At 66.7% G+C, this 16,953-nt stretch overlaps 4 protein-coding genes across 4 annotated transcripts; 1 reads left to right on the top strand and 3 right to left on the bottom strand.

Moving 5' to 3' along the window:
* Positions 1–1,093: 1,093 nt before the first annotated feature.
* On the bottom strand, positions 1,094–3,026 carry LOC115612950 (putative gonadotropin-releasing hormone II receptor). The gene is made up of 3 exons (XM_030497875.1): positions 2,470–3,026; positions 1,898–2,108; positions 1,094–1,713 (listed from the first exon to the last, which is right to left on the bottom strand). Exons 1-3 carry the CDS (start codon positions 2,992–2,994, stop codon positions 1,301–1,303), a joined length of 1,149 nt encoding a protein of 382 aa, XP_030353735.1. The 5' UTR covers positions 2,995–3,026; the 3' UTR covers positions 1,094–1,300.
* Positions 3,027–4,678: 1,652 nt separating this feature from the next.
* LOC115613023 (mesoderm posterior protein 1-like) lies at positions 4,679–6,112 on the bottom strand. Its single transcript, XM_030498017.1, has 2 exons — positions 5,228–6,112; positions 4,679–4,934 (listed from the first exon to the last, which is right to left on the bottom strand). Exons 1-2 carry the CDS (start codon positions 6,110–6,112, stop codon positions 4,872–4,874), a joined length of 948 nt encoding a protein of 315 aa, XP_030353877.1. The 3' UTR covers positions 4,679–4,871.
* A 3,106-nt stretch (positions 6,113–9,218) lies between these two features.
* Positions 9,219–10,627, top strand: LOC115613022 (mesoderm posterior protein 1-like). Its single transcript, XM_030498016.1, has 2 exons — positions 9,219–10,082; positions 10,419–10,627. Exons 1-2 carry the CDS (start codon positions 9,219–9,221, stop codon positions 10,521–10,523), a joined length of 969 nt encoding a protein of 322 aa, XP_030353876.1. The 3' UTR covers positions 10,524–10,627.
* A 582-nt stretch (positions 10,628–11,209) lies between these two features.
* Positions 11,210–16,812, bottom strand: ANPEP (alanyl aminopeptidase, membrane). Its single transcript, XM_030497869.1, has 20 exons — positions 15,931–16,812; positions 15,617–15,762; positions 15,398–15,534; positions 15,182–15,308; positions 14,904–15,058; positions 14,709–14,822; positions 14,397–14,540; positions 14,246–14,311; positions 14,069–14,134; positions 13,737–13,909; positions 13,578–13,654; positions 13,333–13,466; positions 13,192–13,247; positions 12,963–13,110; positions 12,793–12,884; positions 12,538–12,648; positions 12,296–12,463; positions 12,082–12,222; positions 11,865–11,946; positions 11,210–11,650 (listed from the first exon to the last, which is right to left on the bottom strand). The coding sequence occupies exons 1-20, from the start codon at positions 16,590–16,592 to the stop codon at positions 11,492–11,494; spliced, it is 2,958 nt and encodes a 985-aa protein (XP_030353729.1). The 5' UTR covers positions 16,593–16,812; the 3' UTR covers positions 11,210–11,491.
* Positions 16,813–16,953: the final 141 nt, after the last annotated feature.

Raw genomic sequence — 16,953 nt, 5'->3', positions numbered from 1 at the left:
AGCTCATCCAGCTCCAACCCCCTGCCCCGGGCAGGGACACCTTCCACTAGAGCAGGTTGCTCCGAGCCCCTGTGTCCAACCTGGCCTTGAACACTGCCAGGGATGGGGCAGCCACAGCTTCTCTGGGCACCCTGTGCCAGTGCCTCAGCACCCTCACAGGGAAGAGCTTCTGCCTGAGAGCTCATCTCAGTCTCCCCTCTGGCAGGTTAAAGCCATTCCCCTTGGCCTGTCCCTGCAGGCCCTTGTCCAAAGCCCCTCTCCAGGTTGTCACCCCTTTAAGTATTTGCAGACTGATATTTTCATACTTACATCATCCACGCCTGGGGCTTGTCCCCCTGCACAACTCACCCTGCCCAGCAGCAGCGGGCACTATCCCTGCCCAGCCACAGCAAGGACCCCCCGTGCCCCTGGGACTGCAGCCGCATTCCCTGGAGCCCCACAAGGCAGAGGCCCCCAGGAGCAGCACCACTGGTGCTTTGCTTTGCCACTTCCCAATAAATCCTGGGACCGCGGCTGCGCTGCCGGTACTGGGCACTGCTCCTGGGACACGTGGCTTCAGGCAAACCGCTGTGCCTGGGTCCCGCCTGGCAGTGGGGATAGAGGGGCTCGGGCAGCCCAGCGACCCCCCGCAGCAAAGGGGGAGCCCCGGAGACACCGCCTGGAGTCAGCCTCTTGCCTCAGTCCTGGCTGTGGCAAAGCTGCCGCTCGCCCTCCCCAAGGCTCCTGCGGCAGCGCCGGCCTTGGGCAGTTGCTGCGCAGCCGGGAGCAGCCGGGCCCCGGGGCCTCGCAACGACCTTCAGCGGGAGCCAGGAGCTCCCGTGCGGAGCGGGGCCGCGGCGGGTGCAAGGCGGCTGCAGGCAGCCGGGGACTGCGGCCATGGGCCCCACCGCAACCAGGAGCCGCTGCGGAGACACAGCACCAGCCCCGGACAACCTGCTGGACACTCTGGGGTCTGCTCCACGCTGGGACCACCCCACGGCAGGGAGGGAGCAGCCAGGACCAGCTCCAGACCAGCCATCACACCAGGGCCAGGGGGTCAGGGCTCTGGGGACCCCAGTCCAGCTCAACCAGGGACGCAGGCAGGACAGGAGGTGGCCATGGGGCGCTTTATTGCCATGCAGCGCTTGGCAGGCACAAAGAGGGGACTGGGGGGCACCCACGCCAGCCCCACCGCCCGCAGAGGTGCTTTGGGGTGCAAGAGAAGCAGTGCCCCCCCCATCCCTGGCAGACCTGTCCTACTGCTGCTGTTCCCCCAGCTGAGCACCCCGGGGTGTCCCCATGGGTACGGGGCTGTGTCCCCTCACAGGGAGCTGCTGTGGCAGGAGCCGGAGCCAGCGGGCAGCTCCCGCTGCTGCGGCGGGGACGAGGCTGAGCAGTGGAAGGAGCTGGTGGCCAGGGAGGGCGGCTGGGGCTTGGGCCTGTGCCCACAGGGGCAGCCCCAGCCCCTCCGGAAGGGGATGGTGAAGAGCCCGTAGGTGATGGGGTCCAGGCACGCATTGAAGAGGCCGAAGATGAAGAGGATGTGGGCAAGGGTGGGCGAGACCCTCTTCTCCATGGCCCGGGGGCAGAACCAGTACCACAGGCCCAGCAGATAGTAGGGGGTCCAGCAGAGGATGAAGGAGGAGACGATGACCAGGCTCATCTTCAGCATGCGCAGCCGTGCCCGCGGGATGTTGTCCCTGGAGCACCGCAGTGATGCGTCCTGGGAGGAGACTGGGGGGGACCATGACCCATGAGCAGGGGACACTTAGAAGCCTGGCTGGAATGGGGACCCCATGCTCTGAGGGAGGGCTGGGGGGTCCCCACACAGCCTCAGCCAGGGCTCCCTCCTGCTCTCCCCATCCCAGGGTCCCTGCAGAGCCCCTGGGCACAGGGTCATGGCATCCCGAGCACTCACAGAGGCTGGAGCCCATGCGCCGGGAGATCTCCAGGAGGATGCGTGTGTAGCAGCAAACCATGATGAGCAGTGGGAGCAGGAAGAGGCAGGTGAAGCCCAGCATGTTGTAGAAGGTCTCGTGCCAGGGCTGGGCAAAGCTGCCGAGCGTGGTGCACTGCGTGAAGTTGTGCAGGGGGTGGATGGTGACTGTGACCGTGCGGAAGAGGAAGAGCTGGAGGCAAAGCAGAGGTGGGATGGCAGCCCATTCCCCAGGGGCTCCAGGCCTCCCTAAGGTAGGACACCAGTATCCGAGCCAGGGACCACTGGAGCCACAGGGTCAGATCCTGGTCATCGGAGTGGAACCCAGAGTCACCCCTGCACCAGACATGCTCCCCACTCCCAGGGAATCAGGGCACACAGAGATGAGGGCACTCGGCTGCCTCTCCTCCAAGCCCTCTCCATCCCTGTCCTGCAGGGCTCACAGCAGCAGCGGCCCTGGGAATAATCCAGCCGGGCACCCCGGGAGCTGGCACAGGGTCTGGGTGGGCGCCTTCCGTGGGGCATGAGCCAGAGCAGAGCCCTGCGCTAGGTACCTGTGGCACTGAGAGCACCGCGCTGAGGAGCCAGGCGATGTGCAGCATGATGCGGTTCCTGCTCCGGGCACGGGCGATGGCCAGCGGGCGCAGGATGGCGGCCTGCCGGTCCAGGCTGATGACGACGGTGACAAAGGCAGAGGCGTACATGGCCAGCAGCCGGAGGTACATGAGGAGGCGGCAGGCCAGGTCGCCCGCCCGCCACTGCAGTGTGATGTTCCAGACGGCGTCCAGCGGCATCACGGCCACGGTGAGTAGCAGGTCAGCCGCAGCGAGGTGCCGCAGCAGCAGGCAGATGTGGGAGCGCCGGGCGCCGCGCCGGGCCCCTGCCGCACGCAGCACCGCCAGGTTGCAGCCGGCGGAGAGGGCAAACAGGGCGAAGGTGATGGCCACGCGCGCCTGGGCGGCGGGCGAGAACGTGGGCACCCGCAGCGGCTCCTCAGCCCCCTCGGCCGGGGGGCTCCAGGCACAGCCCTGCTGCAGGGAGCCCACACTGCTGGGGGGCTCTGCGCTGGTGTTCCCCATGGGGTCTGCGGCTGGATGGCCCCTTCCTGCTGCAACAGGCAGCCGGGGATGGGGGCCTCCGGGGTGACAGGTCACACACGGTGTCCCCTGGAGCCCTGCTCCCAGCCCCGTTCCACAGTGTCTGCACCTCAGCTCCCACCTCAGCTCACTGCCTCCCCCTTCAGCTGCTCACTGCATCCCCACTGCTCTCCCCAAGCCCCTCACATTGCCACGGGGGTCCTTGGCACCAAGCAGGGCAGAGGGAAACAGTCTTGGCTGACCCCAAGTGCTGCCCATGATCCCACACTCTGGAGCATCCCTTGTGGTCCTCCTGCATGGGGATGGAGACACTCGCACCCAATTCCAGAGCTCCCAGGGGACCAGCACCCAGTCCCCACCACCATCACCACCTCACCTCCAGCCAGGGTGTCCTGTCCAGCCATGGCAGGGTCACTGCTCGTCCACACCCGTGCTGTGCCTGGTGAATGAGTGGGGCACGTTCCGCTGGTGCCGGCACCCGCAGCACCTCCACACCCGCTGCCGGGCTGCACTGGGCAGGCGGCTGTGGGTGCCCTTGGCTGGTAGCTCAGATTCCTCCTTGACGTAGCCAAGCTGGGAACAGCTCGATCCTGCACCCTGCACCACCCTCCGTGCACAGAGACACCGGAGTGTGCACAGAACTCGTGTACACACACACACAGACACCTGAGTGTGCACAGGGCTCATGTACGCACACGCAGACAGACACAGACCCAGGTTCACGGTCCTGTTGATGCACTCTCAGAAGCTGAACATGCATGTGCATGTACAGCTCTGCCTGCAGTCTGAGTCCCTCCCTGCCCGCTCCCGCTGCACCGGCTCATCCCAGACCCCATCCTAATGGAGCAAGGCCCCCGCTGAGCACCTTGTGCAGCTGCCTCCTCCATGAAACCCCCGGGTCAGCCTCCCGGAGCAGGGATGGCCCCACAACCGGAGCATATCCCCAAGTCCCTCGAGCCGTGGCTGAGGAGAGCCGCAGCCTGGAGGAGGGCGGCGGGAGCTATTTTGCATCTCAAAGGCTTTCCCCACCCCGGCAGAGGGAATTAACGTAATTAGCGAGTCATTTCACAGATAAGCGGCGCTCATTAGCCCCGCAGGCCTCCGCCCCAGAGCCCCAGCGCATTCGCACCCGGCTGCCAGCCCCAACACGGTCCCGGTAATGGGGGGCCCCCGTGGGGAGCCGTGGAGGGGGCCCCTCTGTAGCCCCCCCCGCGCTTCCCTCTGTCTGCGGGGTCTCCAGCCATGGGGTCAGCCCCACGCCCCAGCCCGTTGCTGGATCCCAACACCCACACTTAACCCGCACTGTGGGGCTCACACCAGCACCAGCACAGGGGGCAGGTGGTGCTCAGCTCATACCGAGCCCCAGAGCCACACCCAGGTGTGCTGATGACCCCCATTCCTCCTTGGCCTCTCCACAATGGCTTTCCCAGATGCGGTCCAGTCATCCCGAGCCACAGCCCCCAACCCCTGCAGCCCAGCCAGGCAATGCTGGACCCAGAGCCTGGTGGGATGCCCATGGCTGGCCCGTCTGCAGAGCAGGAGTTCACCGGCTTGGACATGCTCTGCCGTCCCCAAACCTGACCCCAGAGCCAATGCAGTGACCCGAGAATGGAGCATCCCATCCTGTTCCTGGCTCCTGCTGTGGGAACAGCCACATGGTGACACGTAGAGGGGCACAAGGGTTTATTTATGTACAGTCGCCGCACCCCAGTGTGTCCAGCACAGCTCCAGGCCCATATGAGAGACAGCTCGTGCCCACCACCCCCCACTGTCCAAGGGGGACACGGTCGCCCGAGCTGCTCCGTTCATGGGGTGCGTCGCGGGGCCACGTGGCACCGGGGAGCTGGGGCTTGGCCGGGTCAGTCCTGGCACTGCGGCGGGAGCAGAGCTTCCAAGAGGGACAGCAGGTCTGCAGAGAGGTCCTGGGGAGCAGAGGAGGGGTCAGAGGGGGACCAGCCAGGACAAGGGCTTGGGGGCGTTGATAGAGCCCACCCACAGTGGGGACCAGCTAATAGGACCCCCGTGTACGCACGGGAAGGTGGCACTGGGGAGGGTCAGGGGTCTGCATGCACCCGCTGCAGGGAGAAGGGGGACAGCACTCCCTTCCCAACCGCAGACAAGGCTGTTGTCACCCCAAATCTAGTCCCCGCAGTACCCCAAGCTCCAAGCGCACAAGGGAGTGACCTGTGCCCATGGGCTCACCCCAACCGCGTACCTGGGTGACAGTCCCTGCATCCACGAACTCCGGCAGCATCAGACCCGCGTCCAGGAGGGGGTCTCCGGGGAGGTCCAGGAGGGCCCCTGTCCGATGAAGGGGGGATGGCCACGAGCACGTGTTGGAGGCGACGGCCCCGTGCAGCTCCTGGGGGGTCCCCATCGAAGGGATGTAGGGGGGCGACCCCCAGGCCCCCATCCCCATGTCGGGAACCCCAAGCACCTCCGGGGGGGCCCCTGGAGCAGCGCCACAGGGAGGTGATGACGCCCAGGCCCCCGTCCCCATGGCGGCAGCCCCGAGCACCTCGGGGGGGGTCCCGGCCATGGGAGCTGACCCCCAGCCCGCAGCGCCGGGGGGCGAAGCATCGCGCGGGGCCGGCGCGGGCGGGCGCGGGCGGGGGTCCGGGCTCCGGCAGCACCCCAGGCCCTGGGGGCAGAGCGGGCAGTGCCGAGGGGCCGCCCCCCGCCGCCGGGCCAGCGCCTCCTCGCTGAGCCCCAGCAGCGCCGAGAGGTGCGCGATGTAGCGGGCGGCCAGGCGCAGGGTCTCGATCTTGGTGAGGCTCTGCCCGGCGGGCGCCAGCGCGGGCGGCAGGTAGTGCCGCAGCCGCAGCAGGGCCTGCGCCAGCCGCCGCATCCGCAGCTTCTCCCGCTCGCTGGCGCTCTGCCGCGGGCTCCCCGCGCCCCGCGCGCCCTTCCTGCCCCTGGGGCCGCGCGGGGCAGCGGGGCCGTGCCGGGGTCCCCGGGCAGCGGCGGGCGATGAGGGGCCGCAGGAGTCGGGCGAGGGTGCGGGCGAGCTGCTGCTGTAGCCCTCGGGGTCCCGGGGACCGCGGCAGCCCCATTGCTGCAGCAGGGCGGTGGGGGGCAGCGGGAGGCCGGGGGCTGCCATGGTTGCGGCTGCGGGACCGTGTGCCGGCGTCCCCCGGCCGGCCCGGCTTTATGCAGGTCCGAGGTGTGAAGTGGCACCTTCGTGGCCGCCACCAGCAGCACTTCAAAGGCCGGGGGGGGGCCGAGGGCTCTGAACACGGGGGTGACAAATCTCACCCCAGCGCTGTGGGGCTGCCTCCGGCTGCCCACCCCCCGCCTTCAGCCATCACCCTGCTTCTTGTCCTGAGGATGGGCTTGGGCCCTGTGCGATGGGGTGAGCAGGGGAGGCTGCAGTGGGTTGTCCTGTAGGGTCTGCACTGGGGTCTGCACTGGGGTGTGAGCTGCAGAAGTGCCAGCTCCGGGGGTCCACATCCACCACCACACAGCTTGGCCCCAGACGGGCATCTCCAGTGCCCAGCGTGGCTCCGGGGGACACCGACCCGGGCACGGCGCCTCCCGGTCCCCACTAGCAGAACTTCGTAGTCACCCCTCAAGAGCGCGGCCGCAACCCGGTGCCGGTGCCGGTAGCGCTGCGAGGGGCGGCCCCGGGCGCGGTGACCCCAGGGAGGGGCGTGTGTGTGAGGAGCCCCCCAGCCGCGTTCCCAGGCCCCGCAGGTGTCGGTGCCGGCTGGTGCGAACGTTTCCAGGGAAACCGGCCCCGCGCGGGAAGGAAAATCCATCAGGGAGCGGGCGGGGGGCGGCATCGGCACGGGCACCTCAGCACGGGAACCCCAGCATGGGAACCCACCAGCACAGCCCCGGGGTACGGCGGTGGGTTCGGGACCCCCCAAAACCGGAGGTGCAGAGCCCCTGTGTAACATCAACCACAGAGCAGGGAATGGGGCATGGAGCCGGGCATGGGGCCAAGAACCACGCATGGGGCATGGAGCCAGCAGTGGGGCACGGAGCTGGGCATGGAGCAGGATATGGGGCACAGATCTGGGTACGGGCATGGAGCCAGCAGCAGGGTGACAGGGCAGCCCCTCGCAAGGAAGTGCTGATGACACAGCGGGTGATCAGCGCCTCCGTGCTCACGGGCTCGTGTTTCCCAGCAGTCACATGAAGCTTGTTCAGTTTTCCCTGGCAATGCCGTGACATGGAGGTGACAAGATAAGTTCTGCTTATCGCTCACTGCTGCCTGCGCACTCCTGCACACTGGAACGGGGCACACGGCTCAGCCTCGGGCAGCCCCGGCCCTCAGCATCGCTGTGCAGCTGTCCAGGGCTCCGGGGGTCCAGCAGGGCAGGGGCTGTGGGGACGGGACACTGACCTGCTGTGGTCCCCTCCTTCCATCACGTGTGCCATGGCACCCGGCCCGGCGCTGCTGGAGGACGGCCCATGCCCCATCCAGGGCCCGAGGGTGCCGGTGCCCACCCAGACCCACAGCACGTCTCTGGGTGCACACATCTGATGCTGTCCTAGAGCCCATCTCCATCCCTGGGGAATGCAGTGGGGGTCCAGAGTGCTCTGCGGGGTGCTCAGCACCCAACAGCACAGCCCAAGGCACGGCCCCTTCCCCTGTGCCCCTCGGTGCTGCCACAGCCCCGCTCCCTCCCGTTCCCAGGCCCCCTCCTGGGTCTCATTAGCTGATGAGCTCCCGGATAATGAATTCTGCGGCCCTGCTGTGGCTGCTTCCCACCTACCTCTGTTTAGACAAGTGCTGGAGCATGGCTGGGCCATGGCAGCGCTGATGTGGGGTCAGAGCCCCGCGAGGGACAGCCCGCAGCCCCCCACCCTTTGGGGGCGATGCGTCCCCCCATGTCCCTCGGGCACGTTTTGACAGAGCACAGACACAGGGCCATAGGGTGGAGGTGGTGAGGGCACAGGGATGGAGCTTGGCCCCAGGGCTCCTGATGGTGCTGCTGGCCAAAGCCCTCCTGTGCCCCAGGAGCAGCCAATCTCCCACTAAGGGGTCCCACCAGGGACCTTCCCCAGGACACCTTAATGTCCTCCTTGGACCCACCATCCCTGCTCCAGCACCTCTGTCTGCACAGCTCCCAGCCCTGGCTGTGCACTCATGTACCCCAGGCCGGGATGGGGACCGCTGTCAGGGATGGTGCCCGGCCCAGGTGTGAGAAATATAAAAGCATCCCAGGAAACAAGCACCCCAAAAAGCTCAGCATCCCCCACAGGGCTGCCCACTGGGGACCCAGTCCCCAGCCTGGGATTCACACAGTGGGTCATGGAAAACGAATCAGTGCAGCCAGCAAAGGGATGTCTCCTGGGAAGGGAGCATGTCCAGAGGAGGCCATGGAGATGCTGCGAGGGCTGGAGCAGCTCTTCTCTGGAGCCAGGCTGAGAGAATCAGGGCTGTTCAAGTGGAGAAGAGAAGGCTCTGGGGAGACCTTAGAGCAGCTCCAGTGCCTAAAGGAGCTACAAGAAACCTGGAGAGGGGCTTTGGACAAGGGCCTGTAGGGACAGGACAAGGTGGAATGGCTTTAACCTGCCAGAGGGGAGATTGAGATGAGCTCTGAGGCAGAAGCTCTTCCCTGTGAGGGTGCTGAGGCGCTGGCACAGGGTGCCCAGAGAAGCTGTGGCTGCCCCATCCCTGGCAGTGTTCAAGGCAAGGCTGGATGGAGCTTGGAGCAACCTGCTCTAGTGGAAGGTGTCCCTGCCCGTGGCAGGGGATTGGAACTAGGTGAGCTTTAAGGTCCCTTCAACCCAAACCAGTCTGTGATTCCGTGATTCTATTCTGGTCCCACCACTGGCACACCAGTACATCCCTGCCTCTCAGGGCAGTTGGTTTGAGCTCTGGGCACAGCCAGGACCCCCGGCCCTGGGGAGGTGTGGGGACACTGTTGGGTGTCAGGGTGCCGGCACTGGAAGGTCAAGTCCCTGGGATTGAGCTGCTGTGCAGCGTGGTGCGGGCCTGGCAGGGCTGGTGGACGCGTTAGCATCTCTCACGGCCGTGTGAATTGGTTCCTGCACACTTCCCAGCGCCGGGCAGCGCCAATTAAGGGTCGGAGGAGTCAGAACTGACACCTCTGCAAATGGGTCCGGCATTCCCAGGCTCCCGGCCGGCCCCAGCCCGGCTCTGTAGGTTTTGACACCTCCGGGCGGCCACAAAGACGTCACGTCGCATAAAGCCGGGGCACCCCCAGCCCCGGGCAGCGGAGCAGACCCCAGCCATGGCCAGACCCCCAGTCCCACTCCTGCCCCGCGGCTTCCAGCTCCCAGCACACGGTGCCCCGCTGCGGGGCCCCGATGATGCCACCCCCGCAACTCCCGCAGCGCCCCACGGCACGTCCCGCTGCCCCCCGCGGGGCCGGCGGCCGGGGCCCGGGGCCGAGCCGTGGCGGTGCGGGAAGGGGGGCCCGCGGCAGAGCGCCAGCGAGCGGGAGAAGCTGCGGATGCGGCGGCTGGCGCAGGCCCTGCTGCGGCTGCGGCACTACCTGCCGCCCGCGCTGGCGCCCGCCGGGCAGAGCCTCACCAAGATCGAGACCCTGCGCCTGGCCGCCCGCTACATCGCGCACCTCTCGGCGCTGCTGGGGCTCAGCGAGGAGGCGCTGGCCCGGCGGCGGGGGGCGGCCCCTCGGCACTGCCCGCTCTGCCCCCAGGGCCTGGGGTGCTGCCGGAGCCCGGACCCCCGCCCGCGCCCGCCCGCGCCGGCCCCGCGCGATGCTTCGCCCCCCGGCGCTGCGGGCTGGGGGTCAGCTCCCATGGCCGGGACCCCCCCCGAGGTGCTCGGGGCTGCCGCCATGGGGACGGGGACCTGGGGGTCGCCCCCCTACATCCCTGTGACGGGGGTGCCCCCGGAGCTGCACGGGAGCCCCGGCTCCATCTCAGGGTCCTGGTCGTCCCCGCTGTGTAGCCTCGGAGCAGTGACGCCCCTGCAGCCCCCCCAGAGACACACCGCGGCCACGGGCACCGGGACAGCTTCCTCCTGCTGCTTGGAACCTGCAACCCCACCTCAGCCTCCCGCGGTAGGACTGACGGACACAGGCTCCCCTGCGACTCCCGCGCCTGGCTCCCAGATGCCTGCGCACCTTCAGGTACCCACAGCCCCATCCCCATTCCCTGCTCCTACACCCCCGGGGCTGGGAGAAAGCCCAAGGATGGGTGGGTAGGGGGGTGGATGCTCCTCATGGATGCTGGAAGGGCTTCACCCACAAATCCCCCCCACGGCATGGCCAGGGTGTCTGCATGGGCTTGGGGCACAGCATGATGTGTGCTGAGCCAGGGAGTGTGGAGTGTGGGGCATGGGCATGGGGCACAGGATGTGGGGCAAGAGGTGGGGGACACAGAGTGCTGGGCAGGGACTCGGGGTGCTGGGCATCGGCATGGTGCCATCCTGCAGTCACTCACCTCACACAGCTCTTCCCGCACAGCTCCGCATCCCACCGGCTCTGGACAGAATCCTCGCCCCAGCGCCCCACACAGCCGCGGTCCTGCCCGGCTGCCCCCCAGCGCGGCACTGGGGGGGCTGGAGCTGATCCCTCACCCCCAGCCACAGAGGCTGTACGGGGACAGGGATGTGGCCGCACCGGATGGACACTGGGGCCAGGCTCCTCAATAAAACTGCTGTGCACTGCTGCAACCCAGGTCCTTACTGCAGGACCCAGATCACTGCACCCCAGCTCCAGTGGGGTTGGGGGACCGGAGGCACTCCACAGGGTGGTACCCCCCATACACACACAGAGCCAGGCACTGCCTCCGAGCCAGAGGCACCCCCAGCCCAGAGCTGTCCCTAAGGGTGGTGGAGGCACCCACCACCCGGGGGGCTCCTCCAGCCCCCCCGGTCCCAGGAAGGGCAGCTTCTGCCCCGTCCCTGCAAGGGTTTGGGACTGGGGCTGTTGGGACAATCCAGCTCCCTCCCTTGCGGACCCAGGTCTCCCACGGGGTCCGGCTGCAGCACCCTCCTGCCCATCATGCCCACGCCGATGCCTCCAGCCCTGTCCCGCAGTGGCTGCCGGGGGGGTCACACCATGTAGGGGGTGCTTATGGCAGCGCCCAAGCAGGGCAGGGGCCCAGCAGGAGAGCTCACACGCAGCCGTCAGACAGAGGGGCCGGGGCCTGGCGTCACCAAAGCCCCCAGAGCCACTTAGCACCAGGCTCCTAACAGCCCCCACCCCATGGTCCCAGGCACTTCCTGCCCCCGCCGGCAGCACCCAGGGCAGGGTGATGGTGTGAACTCTTTATTTACACCTCAGGCCCTATCTGAGCCCGCAGAGCCTTGCGCCGCACTGGGCAGCAACAGCTGCAGGGACCACCTGGCCCAAAGCCCCCCATTGCCCCCTCTGCTGCCCATCATACAGGCATCAGGCCCTGCCCCTAAGGAGCAGTGATCCTTGGGTGTCCTCAGGGTGGAGTGTTTCAGGATGGGGGCTGGAGGGGATGGAATGAATAGAGATGGGGAGGGGCGAGGCTGTGGGGCAGGTGAGCTGGTTATCTGGTGAGCTGGTTATCTGGAGGCAGTCTCAGCCTGGAACCAGGCCAGCACCTTCTGCTGGTTCTCATTGACCCAGTTGATGTTGGTGCGGGTCCTCTCCAGTGCCTGCTCCAGCGCCCGCGTCCCTGACCCGAAGCCAATGTCCTCGTTGTCTGCCTTGAACTGCTCCAGCTGGTGGGAGAAGAGGAACTGGAGCAGTCGTAGGGCACCCGGCAGCCCCCGCTGCCCCCCTGGACAGGGACAGAAGCTGGCCAGAGCCCGGGGACCCGGGGGGCAGGGACAGGAGCCCTTTGACAAGGGCAGGATGGATGGTGCAGGCAGTGCAGAGCCGGGGCTGGGGTCCATGGTTCCCGGTCCCACGGACCCTGCCAGGGTCCAGCCTCACCTGCTGCAGCTCAAACTCCGTGGAAAACCGCTGGGTCACCGAAGAAATCAGCTGGGAGAAGGAGAAGAAGCCACTTCCGTACCTGGAGAGCAGAGCAGCAGCTGAGCTGGGGGCTCTGGGTGGAGCGGGACTGAGGACGGGACAGTGCCACCCCCGAGGGTCACAGGCAGACAGGGGGTGCTGCCTGCCCTCCCCCCCCCCCCCCCGCAGCGCTCACTGGGTGAAGATCTTCCTCCAGTTGGCACGGAGGAAGTCCCAGGCCAGGGGCTGCCCCACCACGTTGCTGGCGATGCTGTTGATGGTGGAGGTAGCGTCCTGCTTCCGGATCTTGCTGGAGTCGAGGGTGTACTGCAGGTACCTGGGGGGAACACACTGCCGGGTGAGGGGCTGCAGGGGCAGAGCTGCGGCGCCCACCAGGACCCCAAACTCACCGGTTGAGGATCCAGGGAAGGGGGCTGCAGGTGAGGGCCGTGCGGAGCTTGTCAGCCTCGGACACCACCGGCGCCTCTTCAAACCTCTCCCAGATGAAGTCCCAGGCTGCCTCCCCACCCGTGGCCACGATGTTGCAGTAGATGGAGGAGCGCAGGTTCGGGGGGATCCTGCAGGGCAGAAGAGCTGTCAGCCAGGAGCCCCGTGCCCAGCGCAGCCACAGCACCGGGCACAGCGTGCTCACGGGTTCGTGGAGACGTCCTGCTGCCACTGTCGGAAGTATTCGCTGGCCAGGTCCTGGCACTCGGTGATGCCGTAGGAGCAGGCTGTGCTGATGGCATTGATCTCGTTGTACCTGGGGAAAGAGGGACCGTGCAGGGCTGGGGACCAGCACACGGCAGCCAGGGAACAACCAGGACCATGCCCTGCCCTGGTGACCATCCCGGTATGGTCGGGGAGACCCTAGGGTGCAGCCCAGCCCCAGGGCTGTGGCACTCACTGGTCCATCAGGCCACTGGGGATGGTGGTCCAGTCACTGGTGATGGTCTTGTAGTGGTTGAAGAGGGGCGTCACCTGCTGCTGTATGTATTTCTGGGGGGGCAGGAGGATGGTCAGCACCAGCCCCCCCATTCTGGGGCAGACCCAGGCCCGGCACAGGGCTCTGCTCACCGTCATCACCCCGAAGACCTCACTGCGGTCGAACATCAGCTTGAAGTAGGCGAGGTTGTCAAGTGCCGCCTGCCAGGGCATGTACTGGGTCTCGCGGCTCAGGAACCGGGTGGTGTTCAAGGCCAAAGTCACATCAACATAGTACGCCCTGCGAGGGGCAAGGGCAGCATCAGCACCCACCCAGCGCCCCCCTGGCACCACTGGTTTCACGGCAGCCAGCACGGCTCACCTGGCCAGGTTAAAGGCATCATCGATGATCTGGGCACGGTTGATTGTGGGAATGGCCTGGGAGAGAGGTCAGAGTCAGCATCAGTGCTGAGCGGGGCGCATGGGGTGGGGGCCGCTCCCTGGCCCCGGCCGCCACACGTACCTCGTGGTCGTTGGAAAGCTGGTCGAGGAGCCGGTCCCAGTTCTCCTGATTGTAGTTGACGCGGAAGTACCCACTGACATTCAAGTTCAGCAGGAGCCAGTCGGAGCTGCTCACCTTGAACTCGGGTTTGGTTTCTGGGAGGTGGAGAGAAGGCTCAGACCCCCCCACACTGGTACCCCCCCACGGGACTGACCTCCCCCAGAGCAGTGGGACCTCCGCTCCCCGCCGGGCAGGACGCGCTGTACCTGAGACACTGGTCAGCCACTGCCTGTCCCCCATGGTGTCCTGTGTCATCCAGGTGATGGGCACGATCCAGGTGTAGCTGCGATGGGACAGGCAGGCGGTGGGACCGTCCCTCGCCCCCAGCCTCCCCAGCACCCCCGGCCCCAGCCCAGCCCGCTCACTTGAAGACAGAGGGTCTCTCCACCACAGAGTCGCGGTCCAGCAGGAAGTGGTTCTGCGTGACAGAGCCATCCAGGGTGTTGACGGTCACCAGGGGGAAGCCCATCTGCAGCGTCCAGCGGTCCATGATGTCACTGATGTTGCTGGGCAGCCTGAGGTTGTTCCTCTCGACAGCCTGCGGCAGGGCAATGCCACGGGTCACCAGTGATGGGGTGCAGGTCGGGTGCTGTACCCCATGGCCAGGACCCCATCGTGGGGCACCCCTGAGCTGGGGCAGCATCAGGGATGGGGCTGGGCCGCGGGGAGTAGCCGGGAGCAGCCAGCCCCCTCCTACCTCTTCCAGATGGGCCCAGAGGTCCGTGTAGACAGTGTTCCCATAGGCGAAGGTGTGGAGGTAGGACTGCGGGAGAGCAGAAGCATGGGCAGTGGCAGGCCTGGGTTGCGGGACACCCACAGAGCACTCGGGCAGGCCCCTGCTATGGGACCCTCCCCAGCTCTGGCAGAGCCTCACCTGCAGCCCCTCCTTGAACACGTCCTCAGTGAGGAAGTCCGAGAGCATCCGCAGCACCGACGCTCCCTGCGGGCATGGCAGCTCAGAGACCCGGTGCACGGGACACCCGCAGCCCCCGTGCCCCGGAGACCCCTGTGCACTGTGTGCCCACCTTGCTGTAGGCAATGGAGTCGAAGATCTCGCTGATCTCCTCGGGGGTGCTGATCTCATCCTCGAGGAAGGACAGCGGGTGCGACGTGGTCAGGGAATCTGTCGCCATCACAGCATACATCTCGTCCAGCACCATCAGGTCTTTCTGTGGGGGTGAGAAACAGCACCTGCCTCAGCCCTGCCTGCACCCTGCCAGCACCCCCCTGTCCACACCCCTGCCTGCACCCTGCCCGCACCCCCCTGTCCACACCCCTGCCTGCATCCCCTGCCCACACCCCCCAGCCCGTACCCTGCCCAGTGCCCCAGCACTCACGATATTCCAGGAGGGTTCTGCTGAGTCAGCACCCAGATACTCCACGTAGGAGGCGAAACCCTCGTTCAGCCACAGGTCATTCCACCACCGCAGTGTCACCAGGTTCCCGAACCACTGCAGGGGGGGGCACAGCACTTGTCACACCACGTGGACAGTGTGGGGACAGTGAGGGGGCAGCAGGGGCACGGCAGGTACCTGGTGCGCCAGCTCGTGGGCAATGACAGTCACCACCCGCTCCTTGTTGCCGATAGAGGAGTAGGCATCATCAAAGAGCAGCGAGTTCTCCCGGTACGTCACCAGCCCCCAGTTCTCCATTGCGCCCGCGCTGAAGTCGGGGAGGCCGACCTGGTCTGGGGGCAGAAGGGTCCTGTTGGTGCATCGGTGCCACCAACCCGGGTACCTCCAATGCTGGTACCACCAACCTGGGTACCACCAACCCCGGTACCACCAACCCCCAGTGCCATGGCACGCACCGGACTTGGGCAGTGGGTAGGCAGTGTTGTAGTGCCTCTCGAAGAAGTTGAGGATGGGGCCAGTAACCTGCAGCGCATACTCGCCCTGGCCCTCGGTGATGGCCGTGGGGCGGCCCCAGATGCAGATCTGGAGGGGTGAGACGTGGGGCTTGGGCTTGGGCTCAGGCTCAGAGCCCCGGGTGGGCAGGGGGTCGGTCTGTGCCAGCCCCATCCTACCAGCACATTCTCCGAGGTGTTGCACACGTGGCTGAACTGGCTGACAATGAAGGCCAGGAGGTAGGTGGACATTCTGGGGGTGGTCTGGAACTTGGTGATGTTCCAGGCATTCCCATCAATCTGCTCCTGCCGGGTGCCTGTGGGGAGCAGGGGGGGGTCACCTCACAGCCCTGCTGAGCCCCCAGACCCCCCCGCCAGGGCTCCCCCCACCCCACTCACTGTCAACGGGCATGTTGGAGATGGCCTCATGGTCGGAGGGGTGGATCACTGTCACCGAGAAGCTGGCTTTCATGGCCGGCTCGTCGAAGCAGGGGAAAGCTTTGCGGGCGTCAGTCGGCTCCATCTGTGTGGTGGCCACCACCCTGCTGCAAGACACCCCCGTCAGCGCCTGGCTCCCTCCACTTGCCCCATGCCCAGCTGCTCCTGGTCCCGTCCCTGCAGTGACATGTGGATGTGGGGGGCCACAGATCCATCCCAGTGCCCAAACCCAGCCTGTGCCACCCAGCACCCCCACTACCCTGCCCTCCACCTACTTGGTGCCCGACTCATCCACGTATTCGCTGCGGTAGAAGCCGGCCAGGTCGTCGGCCAGCTCCCCGGTGAAGATGCTGAAGAGCCGGTAGCGCTGGCCCTGCTGCAGCGGGCTGTCCAGCTGCACCACCAGGTACTGTGTGGTGGGCTGCAGCCAGGTACTGGAGATGGAGGGCACACTGGAGCCATCCACCGCCTCCAGCGAGGCGTGGAAGTTGCCCTGCAGGGTGTAGTTCAGATCTTTGCTGTGGATGAGGATGAGGTCGGTGGCTTCCACGCAGACGAAGACCACGCTGCTGTTGCCCTTGAAGATGTACATGTTGTTGGCATCGGGTGTCAGGAAGGGCTGCAGGGTCACCTCGTAGAACTCCGGCATCAGCGTGGTTGGCAGCCTCCTCTTGTCCCAGGCATTGAGGACGCCAGTGGTGGTGGGGACGGTGGTGGGGACAGTGGTGGCAGTGGTGCTGGTGGTGCTGGTGGTGCTGGTGGTGCTGGTGGTGCTGGCGGTGCTGGCGGTGCTGGCATCAGTGGTGCCAAGATCCGTCACCTTGTTCTTCTCCTGGGCATACACCACTGAGAGCGCGATGATGGTGGCCACGGCGCCCAGGCCCAGCACCACGGCCACGATGGCCACGCTTTTGCTGATGAAGAAGCCGGCCGCCATGGTGGGGCTGTGGAGCGGCTGTCGAGGGAGGTGCTGCCCGCCTGGCACGGCTTTTAGCCTCTTGCTCCCACCGGGTTTATCAGTCCAAGTTAATGAGTGAAGTATTAAACGACCATGAGGCTGGGGGTGGTGGCAGCCCCAGGGATGAGCTCTCCACGTCCCGGGCTCACAGGAGCACTAACAGCCCGCGCTGCTGCGGCGGGGGGGGGAACCCGGCACCTCGGGATTGCACCATCGGGGATGGGCAGCGTGGGAGCAGGCACGGGCCGGGGCTCCCAGGGACCCTCCCGAGCACCCGCCTGGCCCTGCAAGAGGAGGGACAGGGAGGGTGGTCACAGCGTGGCCGGGGCTCAGCGCACCA

The sequence above is a fragment of the Strigops habroptila genome, chromosome 9 (assembly GCF_004027225.2).
Source record: "Strigops habroptila isolate Jane chromosome 9, bStrHab1.2.pri, whole genome shotgun sequence".
NCBI classification, from domain to species: Eukaryota; Metazoa; Chordata; class Aves; order Psittaciformes; family Psittacidae; genus Strigops; species Strigops habroptila.
The sequence above is the reverse complement of the archived record's forward strand: the minus strand, read 5'-3'. Positions and strand labels throughout refer to the sequence as shown.

Excerpts from the sequence above, each read along its gene's own strand:
- LOC115613022 (XM_030498016.1), top strand. The coding sequence starts at position 9,219 with ATGGCCAGACCCCCAGTCCCACTCCTGCCCCGCGGCTTCCAGCTCCCA. Across the intron at positions 10,083-10,418 it reads AGATGCCTGCGCACCTTCAG|CTCCGCATCCCACCGGCTCT; the intron begins GTACCCACAGCC and ends CTTCCCGCACAG.
- ANPEP (XM_030497869.1), bottom strand. The coding sequence starts at position 16,592 with ATGGCGGCCGGCTTCTTCATCAGCAAAAGCGTGGCCATCGTGGCCGTG. Across the intron at positions 13,655-13,736 it reads GAGAGACCCTCTGTCTTCAA|CTACACCTGGATCGTGCCCA; the intron begins GTGAGCGGGCTG and ends GTCCCATCGCAG. Across the intron at positions 13,111-13,191 it reads GATGCCTTTAACCTGGCCAG|GGCGTACTATGTTGATGTGA; the intron begins GTGAGCCGTGCT and ends TGCCCCTCGCAG.
- LOC115613023 (XM_030498017.1), bottom strand. The coding sequence starts at position 6,112 with ATGGCAGCCCCCGGCCTCCCGCTGCCCCCCACCGCCCTGCTGCAGCAA. Across the intron at positions 4,935-5,227 it reads ATGCAGGGACTGTCACCCAG|GACCTCTCTGCAGACCTGCT; the intron begins GTACGCGGTTGG and ends TCTGCTCCCCAG.
- LOC115612950 (XM_030497875.1), bottom strand. The coding sequence starts at position 2,994 with ATGGGGAACACCAGCGCAGAGCCCCCCAGCAGTGTGGGCTCCCTGCAG. Across the intron at positions 2,109-2,469 it reads CGGTGCTCTCAGTGCCACAG|CTCTTCCTCTTCCGCACGGT; the intron begins GTACCTAGCGCA and ends CTTTGCCTCCAG. Across the intron at positions 1,714-1,897 it reads GCGCATGGGCTCCAGCCTCT|TCTCCTCCCAGGACGCATCA; the intron begins GTGAGTGCTCGG and ends GGTCCCCCCCAG.